Source organism: Gallus gallus, chromosome 1 (genome assembly GCF_016699485.2).
Source record: "Gallus gallus isolate bGalGal1 chromosome 1, bGalGal1.mat.broiler.GRCg7b, whole genome shotgun sequence".
Lineage (NCBI taxonomy): Eukaryota > Metazoa > Chordata > Aves > Galliformes > Phasianidae > Gallus > Gallus gallus.
In genome coordinates, this window is record NC_052532.1 from 55663439 (window position 1) to 55683316 (window position 19878).

At 36.5% G+C, this 19878-nt stretch overlaps 1 protein-coding gene across 1 annotated transcript in view; it reads right to left on the minus strand.

The window, feature by feature from the left end:
• Positions 1-19878, minus strand: part of MYBPC1 (myosin binding protein C, slow type) — a 71328-nt gene that overhangs the window by 20484 nt on the left and 30966 nt on the right. Inside the window, exons 7-21 of the mRNA XM_046910028.1 lie at positions 19694-19798; positions 18132-18280; positions 17660-17777; positions 16384-16435; positions 14688-14744; positions 10906-11072; positions 9347-9479; positions 7544-7668; positions 6871-6976; positions 6393-6559; positions 5401-5563; positions 4804-4910; positions 3453-3586; positions 2131-2287; positions 460-564 (exon numbers count right to left, since the gene is read on the minus strand). Coding sequence (XP_046765984.1) covers positions 460-564; positions 2131-2287; positions 3453-3586; positions 4804-4910; positions 5401-5563; positions 6393-6559; positions 6871-6976; positions 7544-7668; positions 9347-9479; positions 10906-11072; positions 14688-14744; positions 16384-16435; positions 17660-17777; positions 18132-18280; positions 19694-19798 — 1845 coding nt within the window. The remainder of the gene's footprint in view (positions 1-459; positions 565-2130; positions 2288-3452; positions 3587-4803; positions 4911-5400; positions 5564-6392; positions 6560-6870; positions 6977-7543; positions 7669-9346; positions 9480-10905; positions 11073-14687; positions 14745-16383; positions 16436-17659; positions 17778-18131; positions 18281-19693; positions 19799-19878) is intronic.

The following is a 19878-nucleotide window of genomic DNA, read 5'->3' on the forward strand; positions in this document are numbered from 1 at the left end:
CAGAGTTCTTTGGGAGCTATTGTTTAATTTTTCTCCTTGCAGGTTAGCTGATAGTCAGCTGTTTGGCCTCTATGGCCAATTTTTTTTCAAACTTCATTTAATATTTGAACTTAATATTTTTAATTTAACTGTATTTAGTTTAGAGTGAAAAAGACCTGATTCTGCTGGCCTCTGGTCACCTATGACCTTCTTCTACATTACACTTGTTTCTGAAATCACTGCTAACATTCAAACTGTTCAAGTTTTGCCTTTATAAAAAGTTGTCTTTAAGTAGGGAGAATGATAACAGATGAAACTAAAGATAAAGTCAAAGAATGGAAGTAATATTCTTTCAATAGTCTACTCAAAGTGCCACTCTTGAGTGCCAGAGCTGAACTCTGATACTATAATGCCCATTACTTGGAGCGAATTTCTTTTGCCTATATTAGAGCATCATCAAATGAAAGGAAAATTATTTACCTAAGATGGGTGATCCACCATCATTTGCTGGAGGGTCCCATGTCATAACACACCAGTCTTCACCCACCTCAGTCACGTTTGGTGCCTGAGGAGGATCAGGCACATCTGTTGAAAAAAATAAAAATAAAAAGGTGAATATAATAAAAAGAAAAAAAAAAGATCTTTTCTCTTTATGCCTAGTCTCTAATAAAATATGTCAAACAAGAAACAAATCTGAATAGTTTCTGAATCCTGATTGGGAAAGTTAGAATAGAAAATGTAGAGTCAGCCACAAAAATAATCTTGTGTAGACAAGAAATTGTGAGAATGAATGAAGAGAGTACAAGTACAAGAATGGATCAGCAGAGGGAGACAAAAACTCATCACTAAAATATGATTTGAGTGACAACATTCAGAACAGTAAGTAAGAGACATAGCTACTGTGAGTTTAGTTGGCCTTTCTGGACTAAATTCCTCATAGGAAAGATACTCTAGCATCCATTTAGTGTCCTGAGATTTGAGAGCACCTGCTTTGCTAGTCCTTCTCTGATCTTCTGCAAGTAATTCAAGTACAGTTTCCCAAAGACCCATGGGCACTTAAATGTTTTCTATCATTTTACATGACATTTTACCAGTAGATATACTAGTAAAATACATGACTAAATCTATGACTTCGAGGTAGCTGGGGGTAATGTATGAGGGAAATTACAAGTCTTAGAAAGGGCTACACAAAGGCTGAACAGGGAGCTACATGAGGTTGTCAGTAGAAAAATGACAAGGCAAAATGTCATAAACTTGTCTTTAATGTTCTAAATAATTGTTTTCTGGAATAAATACTGTAATAATGCAGGGAAGTCCTCCATTTACCTAAGATATATTAGCAGCCCACTTTTGTACCTAACTCTCTTTGGGGAGACAACTTTGACCATAGATGCTTCCACGGCCTTGCACATTTGGCTCAGAGCACCTCAAGCTCTTTGCAGTTTTTGGATTCAGTAGTAGCAGTGCAGAGCCTCTATTTAAGGCATTTTTGTGGGAGACACAGCTCTGTAACTCCTCAGTCTGAGAAAGAAATTGAAATTAAATTTGCCCATTTGGAATAAATCCTCTGACCAACGTGCTACAGTATGGTGATTATCAGCAAAGCCCTCAACTATTTTTTTTTTTAAGTAATTTTTGCATCATCTTATATGGATACTTATTTGGGAAACATGATCTACAAGTTCCTAATGAGAAGAAAGAGAAAGGAGGTCTTTGTGCATCCTGACAGGAGGGATAGTAAGGAATAAATGCCAAGTTCTTCAGCACTGTCAAGATGCTTGAGGGGCATTTGAGGGTGCATGCCAAGAAAAAGCCACAGCCACCAGGAAAATATAGAATGCTTGAAGCAACTAGGGGCAACTTCAGAAGCTTAGCCTCAGCAAGGTGAGGTGGCAGCAGGGGTGGTAATTAACTCCTACTTAAATCCCATACTAAGTTACCATGTCCTTCATTACCTTGTGCCTTAGTATCTTTGCATTTCAGTTTCACCTAGAAATGAGGAAAAATGGAGGGATGACAGCATTTAGGGGAGAGATATAGGAAGAATTTGGCTGTTGTCGGGGTGCAGGAAAGCAGTGTTCTCAGTGGTCATATATTGAAAAGAGCCATGGTAAATGACATTGTTCATGTGCACTTTTCCACAGGACTTACCAACCACTTTAATGTTGATAAGGGCTGAGTCCTCCCCAGCTTCATTCTTTAATGTTATTCTGAAAGGACCTGAATCTTCTCTCTCAGCTGTGTCAATGACCAGGCAGCTGCTGTCTGAGTATGTTTCTGCCCGTATTCTTCCACTGTCTGTGATCCACTAGGAATCAAAGTAAGCAGAGGGAAAAGTCATGTCTTCTGCTTTAAGAACCAAAATGTTCAAAATCAAAGTTCAAGTGCATTACAGAACACTTCAACAAAAATTTTCCAAAGAGAAATTCACATTAAAGCTCAGTATTTCAGTCATCTGATTATCACAAGAAAAGACAAACTAAGCAAGTGATAGACAAATAAATAGCTTTAAAAGACTGTAACTGTTCAGTACTCAGGTCAGCTATTACATCTCAAAGGAAGGTTCAGTAGGCTCGATTACCCTGAGAGCAAGAACATGCTTTAATCAACACTATAAATGGAAAGAGAGTAGTGGAATCTTAAAAAAGATTAAATGTAAAAGATTTTAAAAAGATTCTTAAAGAAAGAATCTTTAAAAAATACTGAAATGTAATTCATACAGTTGAATGATGAGATGGATAGTAAGGGTCAGTAGTTTGTCCTCGTTGTTTTTAAAATGCTTAAACATTTTTGAATAAGAAAATCTCCTAGAGGAACTTCTCATTTGAACAAGTCTATGGTATTAATAATACCAGTAATATCTGAAAAATACTAATAAGATTTGATGAGATAGTTCTGGCAAATCCAGCAGAAATAACATGTTGTACATACCAGAATGAAAATTTAAATGTGGAAAGTCTGGCTTTTTGGTATAACATAGTCAGGAGTGCATCTTAGCAAAGTTTAGCACAAAGACACCATATGCAAAACACTAACTGCCCAGGCTAATATTTCATTCTAATCTCGACACTTCATCAGAATTTATTTATTTCAAAACCAGACCTTACTATGGCTCCCTGTCAAAACTGCTATTCTGGATATTACATACACAATTAGTAGCTGCCTGGTAGATTTTCATTAGATTTCTTCTGCATCTAATCTATCTCTCTCCTTTAAAATTTATTTGTAGAAAAAGCTTATTTTTTTCCTTAACAATGTCAAGCATTTCCTCAAAAAGATCCATAAGATACTAAACACTATTTATCAATTTTACCCTTCACACTTGAGGGAGGAGAGTTTTTAAGTGCAACAGGATAATGTATCCCTTTCTCATTTCCTTCCATACCTTCACCAGACTAAGGATTGTAAGGATTGTTTTTTGAGGGAAAAAAGCTCCTCACTGATGTTTAAAAACACATATAATGCTAATGTACCTTATCCCCTTTACTCCACATGACTTTTGGTGTTGGCTCGCCAGTGATAGGGATCTCAAGGCGTAGTTTAGTGCCTGCCACTACTGTCACAGTGTTATTTTCCCCAAGACCATCAAGGTGAAGTTTAGGAGGATCTGAAAAAGAAGAAAATGTCCAAATTTTCATAGGACTGACACTGTGAAAATTTAGGAACCTGGGAACAAGATACAGAGAATCATGCTCTACTGTCCATATTTTCCTGGTATTTTTACTCAATTAATATCTGTTTGGAAGAAAAATAGTGAAGAAAAATTTTTGGAAGAAAATAATCAATGAAGAATGAATCATAGAACCATAGAGACTTTGTAATAGTAGGTCCATGAGAGAAAAACAATCCATCATCCTGAGGTAGGACTGTTTAAATTTAGATAACTTGTGAGGGAGACTTCCTCTAAGTGGCTCTTGAAAATTTTTGTTGCAGACATTCTACATTCGGAATTGTCATGCTCCAGGCATCATTATTCTATCATTATTCTAATATTTTAAACATTTTCTTAATCTAAATACTTTTCCTGAAAATGAAACAGTTACTTCTGTTGTACTCCATGGATACTGAGAACTGCTGAACACACTCTTACTTTAATATATTTTATCTGCTAAAGTACCCATCCTCCTGTCATTCTCCCTAATTCTTGCCAATCTTATTTCTAACATAACTGTCCCACTTCTTTCAGTATCAATGACAAGCCACATTTTCTAAAACTTTGATCATTCATTTATATTGTTGTCATTTATACTTTGCATTCACTGCCAGAAGTTAAAAGTCAGTGGGGTACTGTTGTGGAAAGCTTCAATGCCTTATTGTATTTTTTTTTTATTTTTTATTTTTTTTGAAAGACTGGACCCATTAACAAACCTTCTAATTAGATTACTGAATAAATGCTGGCCAGAAGCATTTAACTCTCTGAGTATCATTAAACATAAGTATAGTATAAGTAAGTAAGTATAGTACCTACTTTACTATTTTACTAAACTAAGTCATATCTTGAAATATAAACAATTCCATTCTTCAAAAAATACAACACTGCAGGTCTGAAAAATTATACCAAGAGCTACTTTACACAAACTATTAACAGTAGTTTAAGTTTAGGAATTCAACCACCCCAGGCTTGTAAACGATGACCAAATCCTGAGGCAAAGTACTCTCTTACTAGCTCAATGTCACTTTGCCAAAGTAGCAGCTCTGTGTTTTGTGGTAAGCATCTGCTCAGACGAAACAAACTGATTGTATTCAAAGATATTCACATAGTTTTCACTTTCCAAAGGTCAGAGAAGGAAATGCAATTTGTAAATTGTTGTGCCAAATACTTACCCACAACATGTACTTTGCATGGAATATTAATATTATAAGCATCTGGTACAAACATGTATTCACCCTCATCATCAACAGCAGCACTTGCTATAATAAATCTGTGGATTCTGTAAAAAATTGAAAAACAAAGCCATGTAAATGATTTCTGAAGGCTACTTGAGACTATGAGGAAAAATCTGGAGAAGAAAATTCAGGAGATCTGTGCAAGTGTGTAAAAGGTGTGAAAACAAAAAAAAAAACTATCAGAAAACAGTATCGTTTTGAAATCTAAATATTCTTAATAATGCCCCCAAATAATTTTGACCTTACTACCTAGTATCCCATTCTAACAGCAACAGCAATGTCCAGAAAAAAAAATCACTTAAAATTAGATGTTTCAAGGATTTTATTATTATTGTCTTCCACTGCCAAAAGACTCAGTATGAAAAAGGACAAGGAGACATGACTTTTATAATCTTAAAACTAACTGTGCTTAAAGGACAAAGTTTAGGCTTAACACATTGATTAATATATAGTTTTCAGAGAAACAACCCTCATATTGGTACATCTTTACAATGTCATTTCATCAAAAATCAAATCAATACTCAACATGCTTACCTTCCTTTGTGATAAAGCTTTACACGGTCACTAGCTTCAACCAATTGTCCATTTTTGTACCATTTCCCTTCCACATTCTCAGATATCTCACATTTCAGGTGGATTTCCTGTCCAAGCCTCACTGTCTGGTCTTCTAGTGCAAGTGAAATCTTCAATGGTCTCACTTAGGAAAAGAGAAGTAGAGATATTAATGTTAATATCAAGTAACAGCTTATAAGAAAGGTTGATCCAAAATATCCATGCCCTGAGTAGGAAAACCCAATCTATATTCACTTGGAGTGTATTTGAATTCTGACCCCTCTCTGGTGTTTCAATGCAAGATGAGGATGCTTATATCCCCTAGAATCCAGAAAGAAACTTTCAATATGTAGAAGACCTGTGTCCCCAGGTCCCACTGTTAGAGTACATTGGTCTACCTACCGTCCTGCAATCTCATTGCTTACAGAGGCCTCCCAGATGACACAAGATAATTTGGAGACTTAACAAAGTAGTTAATTACAACTATTAACTGTAGTTACGAGCCTCTTGTGTCAGGCTCTTATCAAAGGACATGGCGGACAGTGTAAAGTTATTTCATACATTACTTCTCCTTGTGTTTGCTAACCTGCTTTAACTGCCCCTGTGATATATTCAAACAGTACTGAGGGAGATACATAGCCTCATTTTAGTGCCTTTAGTTTAGTTCCAATGGTCCTGATGCCTGCTAACAGTACACCTAGTAGTAGATTTTTTTTTCCCCCAACACATTTTTTTCCCCTCTTTTTATCTAAAAAGTCTTGGTTTTGTTGTTCCTGTGAAAGCCTGAAAGGATTGAAGAAAAACAAGTACTTCCCCTAATTCATTGTTTGTCACTGCCAACTGGAGATTTGCAGCTAAGAAATTGCTATGGAAGATAAAGCTATCTTTAAATCCTCAGAAAAAGGCAAGCAAATAATTTCTGTTATTTATTTACTATGACCATCGATATCAAGAGCAAGATATATTATACTTACAGTCAACAGAAAGCTTAGCTTCTGATTGGCCTCCTGTTGTCATTACTGAGTAAGTTGCATTGTCATTTTTTGCAGCTTCCTCTATAATCAAAGTGTGCTTTTTACCCTCAACTTTGATTCGGTATCGAGATTTAGGTTCATTGGTAAGCTCCACACCATTCTTAAACCTAACAGAAAAGAAAGAGTGATTATTTTCCCAATAAAAGTCTTGTGTGAATAAGACTCTCATAGACTGAAACTTCTGGAGAAGACTTTGCAAGACTTAAGGCACAAAAAAGTGTTAAACAAACTCACCCATGACTGTGTAAGAATGTTGTTGCTGTTACTACTTCACTGAAGATGAGTTTTTTTTAACTGATACAGAAAATACTCTCCATATTTATGCCTACAAATAAAATAATCTTTCTTTACCCCCTCCCCCGTCCCTGGCCCCGTCTCTGTCTCAAGGTAACCAAAGTCTATTGAAAGAATGACTTACCATTTAACATTTGCATCATCCTCAGACACTTCACAGCTCAGTTCTACGCGTTCACCAACATAGGTACTGGTATCCTCCAGGCCTTTGGTCACCAAAATTGGAGGATCTTTGACAAGATAAAATTTCAGATTTACAGTCTGAGAGAGAAAACTAGGTGAAGGAGGTTTTTAAAATCATGGTATAGGAGATAAGACTATCAATGCTACGAGATCAAAAATGTTAAGGGAAAGGCCACTCATTTGTAGCTTTTGGTAGAGTCTTCCCTTAAATGTTGGCTCAATCAGTACTGGAATGCCTGATTTGACAATATTTGGAACAGGTCAGTTGGACCATTGTCTGGGTTGTCAGGTACCTAAGTGTGTAAGGAAAAGCCAGTACAGAGACAAATGGGTCTCCAAAATGGCTTTGAAAGTATGAGGAGGACCACAGTCCCACTAGATCCCAATGGACAGTAAGAAACATGAAATCAACAGTATCTCCATTTCTGAGTTTTCACTAAATTACTAAGTACAGGATGAAGAAAAATGATCAGGAATCACAAAAATACAGATTAACCCTGCTAATACAAATGCAAACACACACTGAGCCATATCCTTCCTGTTAATTTTTGCTGCAGTTAAAGAAACGACATCAATTTACACCAGTTGAAGTGGGAGCAGACTGGTGTAGTTACCTCTCACAAACAGTTCTGTGGAGCATTTCTCATCACCAGCTGTTACGTAATAGCGAGCATCATCTGTCATCGTACAGTTATTGATGAATAAAATTCGCTGGTTACCTTTGTGCTCAAAAATGTATCTGTTTGAACAGAATACAGCAAAGATATATTAGCAAAACTGCTGGATCTCTTTTCTTTCTTTTTTTTTTTTTTTTTTGGTGTATATATAGAGAGAAAATATTTTAGGGAAAACCCTGGTTTTTACACAGACCTGGAAAAGGAGTCCTAGGATGCAATTTCCATGTTTCAACATAAAATATAAGAACAATCATAGGCTTTGTAGCAAAAAGAGCTATGGTTAGAGTGATAATGAACGGTTTCTGGCTTGTTCCAACATTCCGGGCTTACATGGTACAAAAATATAATAATAAAAAAAACTGGCAGAATAAAATGGAGAGTGAAACTCTAGATGAGTAAAGATGAAAATAACCAGTAACAGGAGACCATCTTCATTCCAACACTCTTAACATTTTTATGAAGTATAATAATAGCCAAGGTTAAGAAGTTAATATTATTGGTAGGCCAGATGGCACAAGAGATCAGTAATGGGATATGGGGTTTTGGTAATGGGATATGTGGCCTTTCACCTTTATGTCACCAGTTTAGTTCTGCTCCAGGTTTGCAGTGACCAAAGCTCATTAGCATCTGACAGCTGCTTCAACAGCTTGAAAGAAATGCACTGGAGCATTCAGTACAGGTCCTTCTACTGGAGAAGAATGCATGTCTGCAAGGCAGTTCTAAACTGCTCATGGAAGTTAAAGAAAACATACCAGTTTTATTACATTTTTTTTGTTGTTGTTAGTCACATGTATTAATCCAAATTCTTCATTGACTGAAGCAGAGATAGAATAAAAGAGATCTGTCATTCCCTGTAATAGGATTTTTGCTAATTGCAATTTTTTCACTGGACCAGAAAGAGAAAATTGAAAGGTTTTTGTGCTTCCAAATAATATTTGAGGAACATTACATTTTTATGCATTACCACTCTTAGCTGTGTTCGACTGTGGAACGGGATTTCGTACTCCAGGTTGTGAAAGATGTTAGAACATTAGGGGTTGGGCTCAAGTTCCAGCCATTGCTCTACCAGCGTCCAAGAAGCCTCTCGCTTATTATAGGTAAAGCCAGAGTATAAACCAATATGTAAGTGACACACATGGTGGAGAAGCTTGGGCACAGTAGATAAGTTGTGTTGGACTGAAATTGCTGTGAACTAACTCAGGTTGCTGGCTTCATTGTGTTAACTAGATAGTGGTGAGAGAAAAAAACTCACTCCCCTTTCCTCCCCATTGTTGATTACCTAATTAACAGACAGCGTTGATTAGAGACAATTTTATAGGTAGCTTATAATGCCAAGTAGGCATTATGTTAAAGGTCTCTCCTTTTAGTAACCAATTGCTACAGAAAGATTCTGACCTTATTCTAACATAGAACTGAGAACAAGAGAATTATTTTTTCAAAATGCTTCCTGGTTTTGTTTTTGTTTCAAACTATCAAGCAGGAAATTGCTCTCTGTTTTGTTAAGGATCTTTAACTCTCTTCTCTCAAGATAAAGCACACAATCAATGTTAACAACTAGTATACAGCAAACATTTTTGGCTCATGAACAATATAGCATATTTTACCTACTTTTTCAGTGTAATGAAATGTCAGAAATAAAATTGGTGCAAGCCTGATCAAAGATATAGATCTATTTGAGACACTTGTCAAGGAAACATATATGTATGTATTTTATTGCTTACATATAATAAAACCACTTACTTTGCACTTGGTCGTATTTCTTGGCCATTTTTATACCATTTGAGTTCCACTGTTGGATCTGCTAGCTCCACCATGAATCTAACTTTGCCTCCTTTATCCACCTGATATGCAGGGTCAAGTCCTTTGGCAAATGCTGTGGAAGAGAGATGTTATTGTAAATGAAGATCAGAAAATAAATGATATGAATGCTGAAATGGCATTACATAAATCTTATGAAAGTTATCAGAATATATAGACTCCATGTTATGCATCACTCTATATTTTTGGGCTAGTTGCAACAAATCAGGTGTTGATTTTTCCCTAGAAATAGTACCAGTAAAACAGCAGAGTAATGCAGCTCAGATTATCCTGATCTAGTTAATATCTCATGACTTTGCAGTTTGATATGGTTCTGATTAGGATTGGGTAGATGTAACTTTGACAGCTTGCTGAGAATCTTTACTTCAGAGTATAATTGTATACAACCGGTGCAATGGAAGTATCTAGAATGAATCTATTAGAAAGAACCTCACTACGAGCCACACCACTTGAGTTAACAAGGAACTTTAATCTAAATTTTTTGTTCAGAATAAAAATAAATGGTTTGTCTAAAAGCCAAACTAATTTTCCTGATTCTCTCTGTAGGCTGCAAAGTGTAAATTGCAGCTCCACTTGTGATAGATGTTCTGGCTGCAGAACATTTGCAAAAATACATGAAACCAGGCAAAAGATGTCACTCTATGAATCCTAGTGGAGCTTTTCAAAATGATTATTTTAGACGGGCACATGTATACCAAGTTGTTCTGGGAAAGGTAAGACCAGAACTGAAACATTTCAAAACACTTTAGCATCAACATTTAGCTACTGACAGCTACAAATGTTAAACCCAGGGGAGCAGATAATCTGTGGCTCAAAAATAAATGGTGCCTCAAAAATACTGCCAATAGCTAAATCATGAGCTTCTGGTAAGGTTTATATCATGCATATGTCTAATTGCAGAAGACTGAATGTGTTGACACAGCAGTAGTAGAACTACAAAATTTGAACAGGATATTTTATTTAATATTTTATTCTTCTTATTTTATTCTTCTATTTATATTTTATTCTTCTATTTAATATTTTATTCTTCTTACAGTTTAAGAGATTTCAATTTATAGTAAGGGTGGCATGAGGTGAAAAACATCCTACTGTCAGCATGTCATTATAAAGACATTTTGCACACTGTATAAGGACCTTTTTGTAGGTAAAACCATGTCTACTGAAAAATCCTGATATGACTGGCAGCCCCATCCTACTCATCTTGGAACTGCTGAGAGGGACAAGACAAACTGGTCCCAGGTGCTGATGGATGCTCCTTTTCCATTACAACTTTCCAGCACCTCCCTGTGATGAACCTGGATAGAGAACAGCTCTTTCTTCAAGCTGAACAAATCGTACATCAGCTTCCAGCCCTTTCCTTGCACCAGACATGTAGGGGTAGAGGTGGGGGTAAGGGTGAGGATAATACAGTAAATTCAGGCTTATCAGATGCATAGTTATTTTTGACTACTGAACACAATAATATTTTGCCTTATCCATACCTGCACTCTTCTTCACCTCCCTGCGCATGCGCTTCAGACGCTTTAACATGCCTCTCAGGTCAGTGATACCATACTGAAAAGCAATCTTCTCATATTCACTGGGATTGGCGTTCTTCAGGAGCTCCCACACATCTACCTCAGGTTCTTCTTCTTGCTGTTTAACCTCCCTAATGGTGGCAAAATCAAATTGTGGGAAAAGAGTTAGTGAGACCTTTTCATACCAGAAAAAGGGGTGGAATTGAATCCATGGTGATATTAGAAATGTTTTGCTCATAATTTGAAGGCCACCACTGTATTCTTTATTTCACCTTGGCATCAAACTTTCCAAACGTCTGTAAATCAGTGAATTCAAGCCCCAGTTCCACTCAGTACAAGTGGTATGGTTGAGAATGACATTCACACCTTAGTTTACGCTGCTCCAGGGCAGAGTTTGGATATAAGCTTTTGTTTGCCATTTTCTGATGTAATCAGCAATGAGAAATGTTGTATTTCATCATTATAGTATAGAATCTGTTTGAAAATGTAGCACTATAGTAGCATACCTGCTTAAATTGGTTTTACCTGTTGTAACTTTACTAGAATCGGGGAAAATTTATGACAGTACTACTAAGACCTGAGACTAATCCCTACATTTCATAGTTACACAAAAATGCTTTTCAACTTGGAAACCCTGTAAGTATTGCAAGTGATGACTTATGAGAGGACATAATGAAATCCAAGGGAATCTAAGTCTGTTTATAGTTACACCAGCTCTTCTAAGAGTGACTTAAATCTGGAGTATGGATAGGAACTGGGGATTCTCGACCAGCTTGGACTTGCAAGATGGGTCTGATGGCTTCCATGTTTATCTCAGTCTTAAGAATAGGAAAAGTTTTAGAGGCCTGTGTGAATATCATCACAGTTATCTTATGATATCCTATTTACTATCTCCAGCTCTAGGCTAAGACAACCAACAGAAAGATGTTCAATTATTTTCACACTGGCAACCATTAGATGAGGGACAAAATGGGAGCACCCTAAACAAAATGGCAGTTTTTGAGAACGACAGCTTAGCTCAAATTGAACTGCTCAAACAGTCTAGGAAATGAAGCTGAAATCTAGACATTTTATTCTGCAAGATCATTAGGCTTAGACTATGACCAGTCTGACTTGATCATATCAGTCAAATGAAATCATTTTTTGAGTGTTTTGATAATAGAATAAGAAAATAATTATTTGAGAAATAAACAAACAGAAAAGAGACTGAGCTTTGCCATGATACTCTGTTAAAGTTGAGCACTATGAAGTCACAGAATTTTGTTTAACAGTAATACAGAAACAACACTGGGGATCCCTGTGAGGTTGTATGAGTAATTATGGAAAAACACTTTGATGTTTAATTTGGGAGACTTACTAATTTTCCTAATAAGCCAGTGATATTTTATAAAGGAAAGGAAGTCTGATTGGATCATGTTTGAAATACTTACATTGATAACTCTGAATAATTCTTAGAAAATCTATGCTATGTAATTTCATATTTTGGGGTTTTTTTTTACTTTTTTTTTCTGTGCTCATAATTACTGGAGATTGACTGTAGTGTGAGTGCTGGAGCTTTTGTGAGATTCCTTCTGCATGACAGCAAGATGAGATCAGCTTTCAAACCTATGTCAAAGCTGACACACCTGCTGGAGCGTCATTCTCCTCTCCCAGCCCTGGCCACTTGCCATGCAACTCCTAAGGGAAGGGAGTTCTAAGGGAATCTACGTTCCATGGGAATTGAGACAATGTACCCTTTTAAATCAAGTAGTAGTTGAGAATGAGGGTCAATGAGAGCATCTTGATTTTCAAACAGTTTGAAATAATTTATTCCAGACTATTTTTTTTCTCTTGCATAACTTTGAGAACAAATTTTGAAACAGGGCAAACCAACTTTGTTCTGAGACCACAATAGTTTCAGTTCTGAGTAGCAGGCAAACAGTACTGCATGTTTTCTAAGTGGATTGATCTCTCCACAAAAGTGCTTCCAGATCTTATCCCTGAAAATGTGCATGTTGCTGAAAGATGTACTTTTAAAAAAGAATACCTAAACGTGTGAGTGTTTTTTGAGATCGTATTGAGCCTGGAATTTCAGGCTCTTACTGATGCACTGAAATGAAGCATAACCAGTTACAGAGTGACTTACTGATGTAAAAACTGGTTGGTCTTTCTTCAAGACCAGCACAAAGGCAATATATAGATTCTGTGCATCTAGTCTTTTTTTGTGTTGTTATTGTTTGTTTGTTTGTTTTAATAAAACCAGGCATTTTTTAAGTATTACGCACCACAAGTGAAAAGATGGCTCTCTTCTTGGTAGTATGACCACACAAAAGAGAGGGAGTGCACCTGCAAAATTTCCTTTTCAAAACTTGAAATGCAAACATGTATTTTTATAATTGAAATGGATACTATTATCTACACTAGGGTCTAAGTAGCAATCTTACCGTTTAATTAAGCTCATAGCTAACAGGCTGCATTTCAGTGCTTGAAGCAAGAAGGTGATGTGCCAGTTTCACCACTATTAAGTATTGATGTTTATGACTTAGAAGTTTGCTTTGCCCATTGACCACAGGATTCTTATGCTACATTCATAAGGCTATATAGTATTTATCTTATAAAACATGTTAGTTGTTAATGAAGTTACAATGAGTCTTTTTCACACTTCTCGTTCCACAAAAACCCCAATACCTCTTACATGCAACTCACGTTGTTAATAAAACACACCAAAGGTGGTTATGAGAACTGTTATGGTAAGTTGTATTAGCAAGATAAAAAAATCAATCTGAAGATCCTAGTTAGGGATGAAAAGGTTTAGAAAACAAAGGCCTGGTGGATTTGAATTGGTTCAGGTAATGTTTTCTCTTCCTTCAACCTTCCTGCTTTCACCTCACTCTTCCTTCAGTTGCCAAAATACTCTCCTTCCCATTATAGCCCACAAGCCTGCTGTAAACTTTAAAATGTAATTGATATTGTATATTTGGTTTTTCTCTTTCAGAGTCATTGTTTTTCATGGCAGATATTTTTAATGATAATTTTTTTTAAATTAGGATTTAAGTAATTAATGTAGATGGAGGTTGTGTAAAGTCATATTTTCATTTCCAGGAATTGTCTTAATCTATTAAGAAACTAATCTGGGTTTAAAGTCTGAAATAGCTAACAGCATAGCTATTGTATCATCAGATTCTCAAGGTGAAGAAGAGAAACACACGTCCATGTTTTCCCATTTAAAAGTTAGTAGTTGAATGAACCATCACTGAATATTTGTGTGCATACATTGAAACAGTAAGTTACAACGAATTAATCTAAGTCTCCATGGTTTGAAAGTGATACATAATTTTTTGCATCACAATGCTAATAACACCAAATTGAGATGTATGTGAAGGGGTTAATCTAACCCTTGCATAGTTTTGCTCTTGCACCCGAACCAATTTTCTGAACTGCTCATCCCTGTGTAGGAAATTCTCCCCCTTGAGACTCCATGCAAACACAAAAGAAATAGCAAGTAGATTAAATGTTATTGGTCTCTTTATATTGTGGCTCACTTTTTTCCTGGTAGACTCAAGTCTGAATTTTCTTTTCAGCACACTTAAAGGTAGAATTAAATGAACATTTGCATATTATAGCATGAGAATGATAGTTAGAAACATTGAAAAAAAAGAAATGTCAGAAAAGTCTTAAGAAGTTATTAATGCTACACCTGACTCTTTCTGTGTGCGAACCTAATGGTTTGCAATCCACACCTGCTCACTGCATCACTTGGTTCTCACCTACGTTTCAGGAGACCACTAAAGTCAAGTTCTCCTGCATCGTCTTGTCCATCACCGCTGTTATTAATAGAAAAAGATCAAATCTTTGTTTAATACAGAAAGACATAAACGACACACATTGCAAACTCTCTTCATGTCTCTCATACTCAACACTGTCCAGACACACGACTAATGGTATAAAATCAACACAAACTTGTATTCTTTTTCACACAAGTTATCTTACCTTAGGCACTTGTGAAAAGTAACACAAAGGTTTGTATTGCTTGTCATTATACTTTGATGGCAAATTTTTGTAACTGCATACATAAATTTGCCAGGATTTGTGTTAGATTTCAGTAACACAAATAAATGTGAGCTAGTCAACACAATGAGCTTTGTTTTTCATTTCCATACCATATGCGTATAAAAACAAAGGGCTTGTGCTGATCTTATGCTGTGAACGTAAAACAAAGATTTGCATTGCTGTTTGGTGCTTTTAACAGCATATGTCTCTGTCAAACACCAGATTGCAAAGCATATAATTAAGACTTAATGTTTCTCTCTAAATGAAGGGAAAAATCAGTTAAAAACAGCACATTTTACATTTTTACAGATTAAATCATTGTGTTATGAAGGTGCATATATTTCTATGATGTGACTTTAAGCAGTAAAATTGTATTGTTAAAATGCATATAAACAAAATAATTCCCTTACTGTTTGTAAACAGTATGGTCAAAATCCCGCAAATGTTAAGCCAAATGGTATCAGTATTTTATCCTATATTTTGTATGCAAAGTATCCCTTACAAAAACAGAGAATATTCAGAGATATCCTCATCCTATGGGGCAGAATAGTTACGGCAGTTTTTAAAAGATGTACAGAAGAAAAGTGCACACCTTTAATATAATATCTTTCCTCTTTCCTCTTTAAATCAAATATTTCTAAACAACAGTAGTTAAATTTTAGTCACAGCTTTGCCTGTATGTGTGAATTAATCAGCTGCATTCATTTTCTGTTTATAAAACATATTCAGTCTGAATACTTCTGCCCTTTAAAGATAATTTTTTTTTCTATAAAATGTAAAGGTGACATCTTTATACTGGTATTAATTACTGTTTTATAACAAAGGTAAATAACAGTGAAAGACTTCAGACACAATGCTTTACATTACAGCCCTTGCAATATATCAGCATATTTTATGTATATTTCATATATATTTATGTATATTTTATATTTTTATAGTTGTGTATATTATTTGAAGTTTTTCTGCAAAGATGGCCATGTGACACTTCTTTACTGTAGGGTAAAACAAGGCCAGCTCCTGTCTTGCTGAAATCAGTGTGAATTTTGTCTCTGCTTTTGACCAGTGCAGGCCTTGGATCAGAATCTTTCATATCATAGCTCGCAATTTTCAGGAAACATGGTGGAATATTATAGAGAATGAAAATACAAATTCTAAAACCTCTGAAGAAAGATAGTTAATATCTTTGAATATTGCACCTTCGCTTAAAGCAATGACACCATAATTTCAGGGGATTCTGACAGTGAATTGTAACTAGTTAATTCTACCCACTACCTTAAACCCCAGTTCTTTAATCTTTATTTCCAAAATAATTCTGAAGGTACTTGATACAACTGCCTGCTAAAATAGAGGTGAGTTCCATATGCTACCACATCCATTACTGAAGGGTTTTGCAGGATCACTGTTTGAAGTTACCTTCTTTTGAAAGCAGATCTGATGTCAATGGATGGAGCAGCTTGAGAGGATTCTGTGAAGCAGCAGTAGGACAGAGGTTAAAAACATAATCTTACATAATTTGAAATTGATGTAGTTGACATAAGTAATGTAATTTGGCATGAGAAATTTATTCAGTTTCTTGCTAAGTGATTACAGTTAGTGCTTCTTTGGCATTAAGTTCTGGTAAATGCAAAGCTGCTTGACACTAAGCCAGGTTTATTCAATGCATTTCTCTGGCCTAGCTCCTGCAGATCTGCATAGGAGATCTGTCCTAGCAGTGTTTCTCTCACATCCCCCCTCCTGCCTGTACACTGGCTCTGGCTTTTTTCTTATTGCCTACACTTCCTCTTTCACTTGCATCTCACTTTCTCTATGTGGAGAGCATCAGAGGAAAAAGGCACTCTTCCTTACAGTCAGCTCATGCTGACTCTTCATTTAAGGATGAAACCTCTTTGTGTGAATTATTCATTTGTGCCAGTCTTAATCAGATTAAGAGGTTCTGATCCACAGTGAGTGCATGGACAGAGTCACACCGGCCTAGTGGGTCTCTGGGCACACGGGCCTACTCACTGTGTCCCCTAACGGCGGCCTGCTTCCAACCTGACCTGGGCCATATGCTAGGTGTGTTGTACTCAGGTGCACAAATATTTTGTACACTGGCTGATGGCCCTGGAATTTTGGAAGACATTCATCTTTCTCGGGCTGGTCGTGCAGGTATGTGTGCACCCTTGTGCTCTTGAAGGAAAAGGTAAGACTGCGGGTTAATGTTTGCCAGAGTCAGACCTATTACAATGCAGCACTCTCCATATTAGGCTAGTCTTTGTTTTGGGGTGCTGTGGAAGAACTGTGTCTTTCTAAAGAATGATTGCACCATGCATGAGCAGGGTGCAAATCCTGGAGAGCCATGCCCGCGCCAACTCACTCTCCCTTCAGATCCTGTCAGATGAATTCTTCCTCTCTGAATAGCCCAAGGCCTGCTCCTCTCTCCTGTGTGCCAGAGCCTGATCTGAATTCAATAGGCTTATCTGCCAGCTTTTCTAATTTTTGGATTTAACCTAAATGTTTCACATACTAGCTATCCCAATGTCTATTTAAACAAGAAATCACAGATACTTCATTCTCTGTAGTCTATGCTAAGAATTTCTTCCTTGCTATGATTAAACATTGCTTCATTTAAAAGTGAATTATGTGGAATTTCAGTTAAAAAAAAATAATACATATTTATTAAGATTTACAAATACAATTGGAATCTTACCAGTGACTTCAAGGTCAAAAGAGCAACTGTCAAACTTGTCCTTATAGGAAACCTCACAGCGATAGTTCCCTGCATAATTCTCCTTAGCTTGAATGATATGCATCTCAAATGTGTGAATCTAAAAATCAAATGTAACTTTTTTTTAATGTGTAACATACATTTGCATGAAACAAATAGAAAGTTTTGTCTTCCAGGCACAAACCTAAAGGAGAAAAGTATAACTTGAATAAAGGGTTATGAAAAGAAAGTGAAACTCAAGAGGAACTGAAAACATTGGTTTCCACACCACCACGTCCTTTTCTGGGAGAGCAGAAAAGTCGTTTTCTGTTCAGAACTGGAGATCATCACAGACAACTGTATGGTGAAGCCAGGTTTAGAATCTGCTTCACTTAAAATTCTGCATATTGTCTGAAACTGATCTTTAAAGCTTTTTGGAGCTTTGTCCCTGTATGAAGGAAAACCAAAGACAAACCTTTGTGTGACGCTCAAATGACTCCTTCAGCTGCAAGTGCTTCCCTGCTTTGCTGGCCAGGTCCATCCATTTTCCTTTAAACCACTTAACATTTGGCTTTCGGAGAAGATCTTTGGCTTCTACTTTGGCTATAAATGTAATATTCCCGCCTTGTAAAAAGAGAAAAAACAACACAGTTTTTGAGGATCTTGTGATAGCTTGGTCACACTTGTACATGTTTCTTTTACTACGACTCCTTCCACTCTCCGTGTGTTAGCTCTACCATGATAGTAAGGATCAGAAGGAGTCACATGGACTATGAAAATACTGCAGAATGTTACAGAGATTACTGATTTTGAGTCTGGAAGCCTTCTGATCATGACAATGTCAAGCCTGAGACAAATTAAGAAGTAGAAAAAAATTAGCTTATGTAAAACTCCATGTTGTCATGGGCACAATATTTGAAGTAGTTGAAATTCCTTTCTTTAAGTAAGTGAGCACACACCTTCCTAAACTGCCAGACAATTGTAACATAAATAAACTGCAGTCTGTAAAAGGATGCCTGGAGCTCTTCATGAATTACAATCACTAAGTCTTGAAGTTGAAAAGAAAAGGAAATGAGTCTTCTGTAAGGAATATTTTGGGAGTTTCCATCCTAACATTCTAGAAAAGAATACAGCTAATTCCTTATGTGTATTTTCCAAATAAATCCTCTCAAAATGATCTTTTTTTGTTCTCAGAAGCTTAGAAAAATAGCAGCAGTGTATAAAAAGCACATCTGCCCACTTATCAGTAGGCACCTATCCCAGTACATAGCAGACATACTAAGTAGCCTGTACTGAACTTGGCACAGCTGCAATGCTGTGCAATACCCTTCTTGCCCTGGGATGTTAATATGTAAGTATGGCACAAGAGTGCAATTAGGAAGTGAACCTCCTTACTGTCCTCATTTATTGTTCTCTGACTTCCATCACAGAAAGATCTTGAAGTGCTTGTACTAGATTCTTATGGGGTTAAATTAAAACCAAAGATGTGCTCTGACAGTTTACCTCCTGTGCTCCAACTGCTAGAAGATATTTAGGCCAAGGACTAGAAACAGTTCAGAGCAAATCCCCCCATAATTATTATAGTAGGGGTGATGTTGCTCCCTGCCAGTCTCCGTGCAGATCTGCTCCTGTTAGTCTAATTGCTTTATCTGCAGCTGCAGAGTATAAATGTTGACCTGGGAATCTCTAAGCTTCTCTGAAGGCCATCGTGAAGATCTTCCTGACCTATCAATAACATTACAGCTAACAGCATTGTAATAATCAGCTCTCAGAAACCGTACCTCATGGCCATTGTGCCAACTAAGCTATAACATTTTGATTTTGTTTTGAATTTAAGATTTTGTTTTGTTTTGTTTTTGCTTCTTTTCCTTCATTCTGTTTTGCCTTCAAAGAGAGGAGTTCACATCCAACTAAAATCAGTGAAAGTATTTGTAGCTGAGGGCAGAAGCTGAGTGCTACCTGAACCACCCATACATCTTTCCAGTCTCTGTGTTTCTCTCTCCAGAAATGGCTTTTGATTTTGTTCAAAGCACTTACCAACACTTACTGTACCGCTCTGAGGCTTTTCAATGAATAAAGTGGATCTTTGGGAGTCATCGCGTTTTTCTGCCTCTTCTGGAGCAGTTTCTCCAATAGACCATACTGAGATACAGAGAAAGAGGGAAATATCAATTATCTGCCAATGTTTGACTCCCTCCAAAATGCACTTACCTGAGCTCACT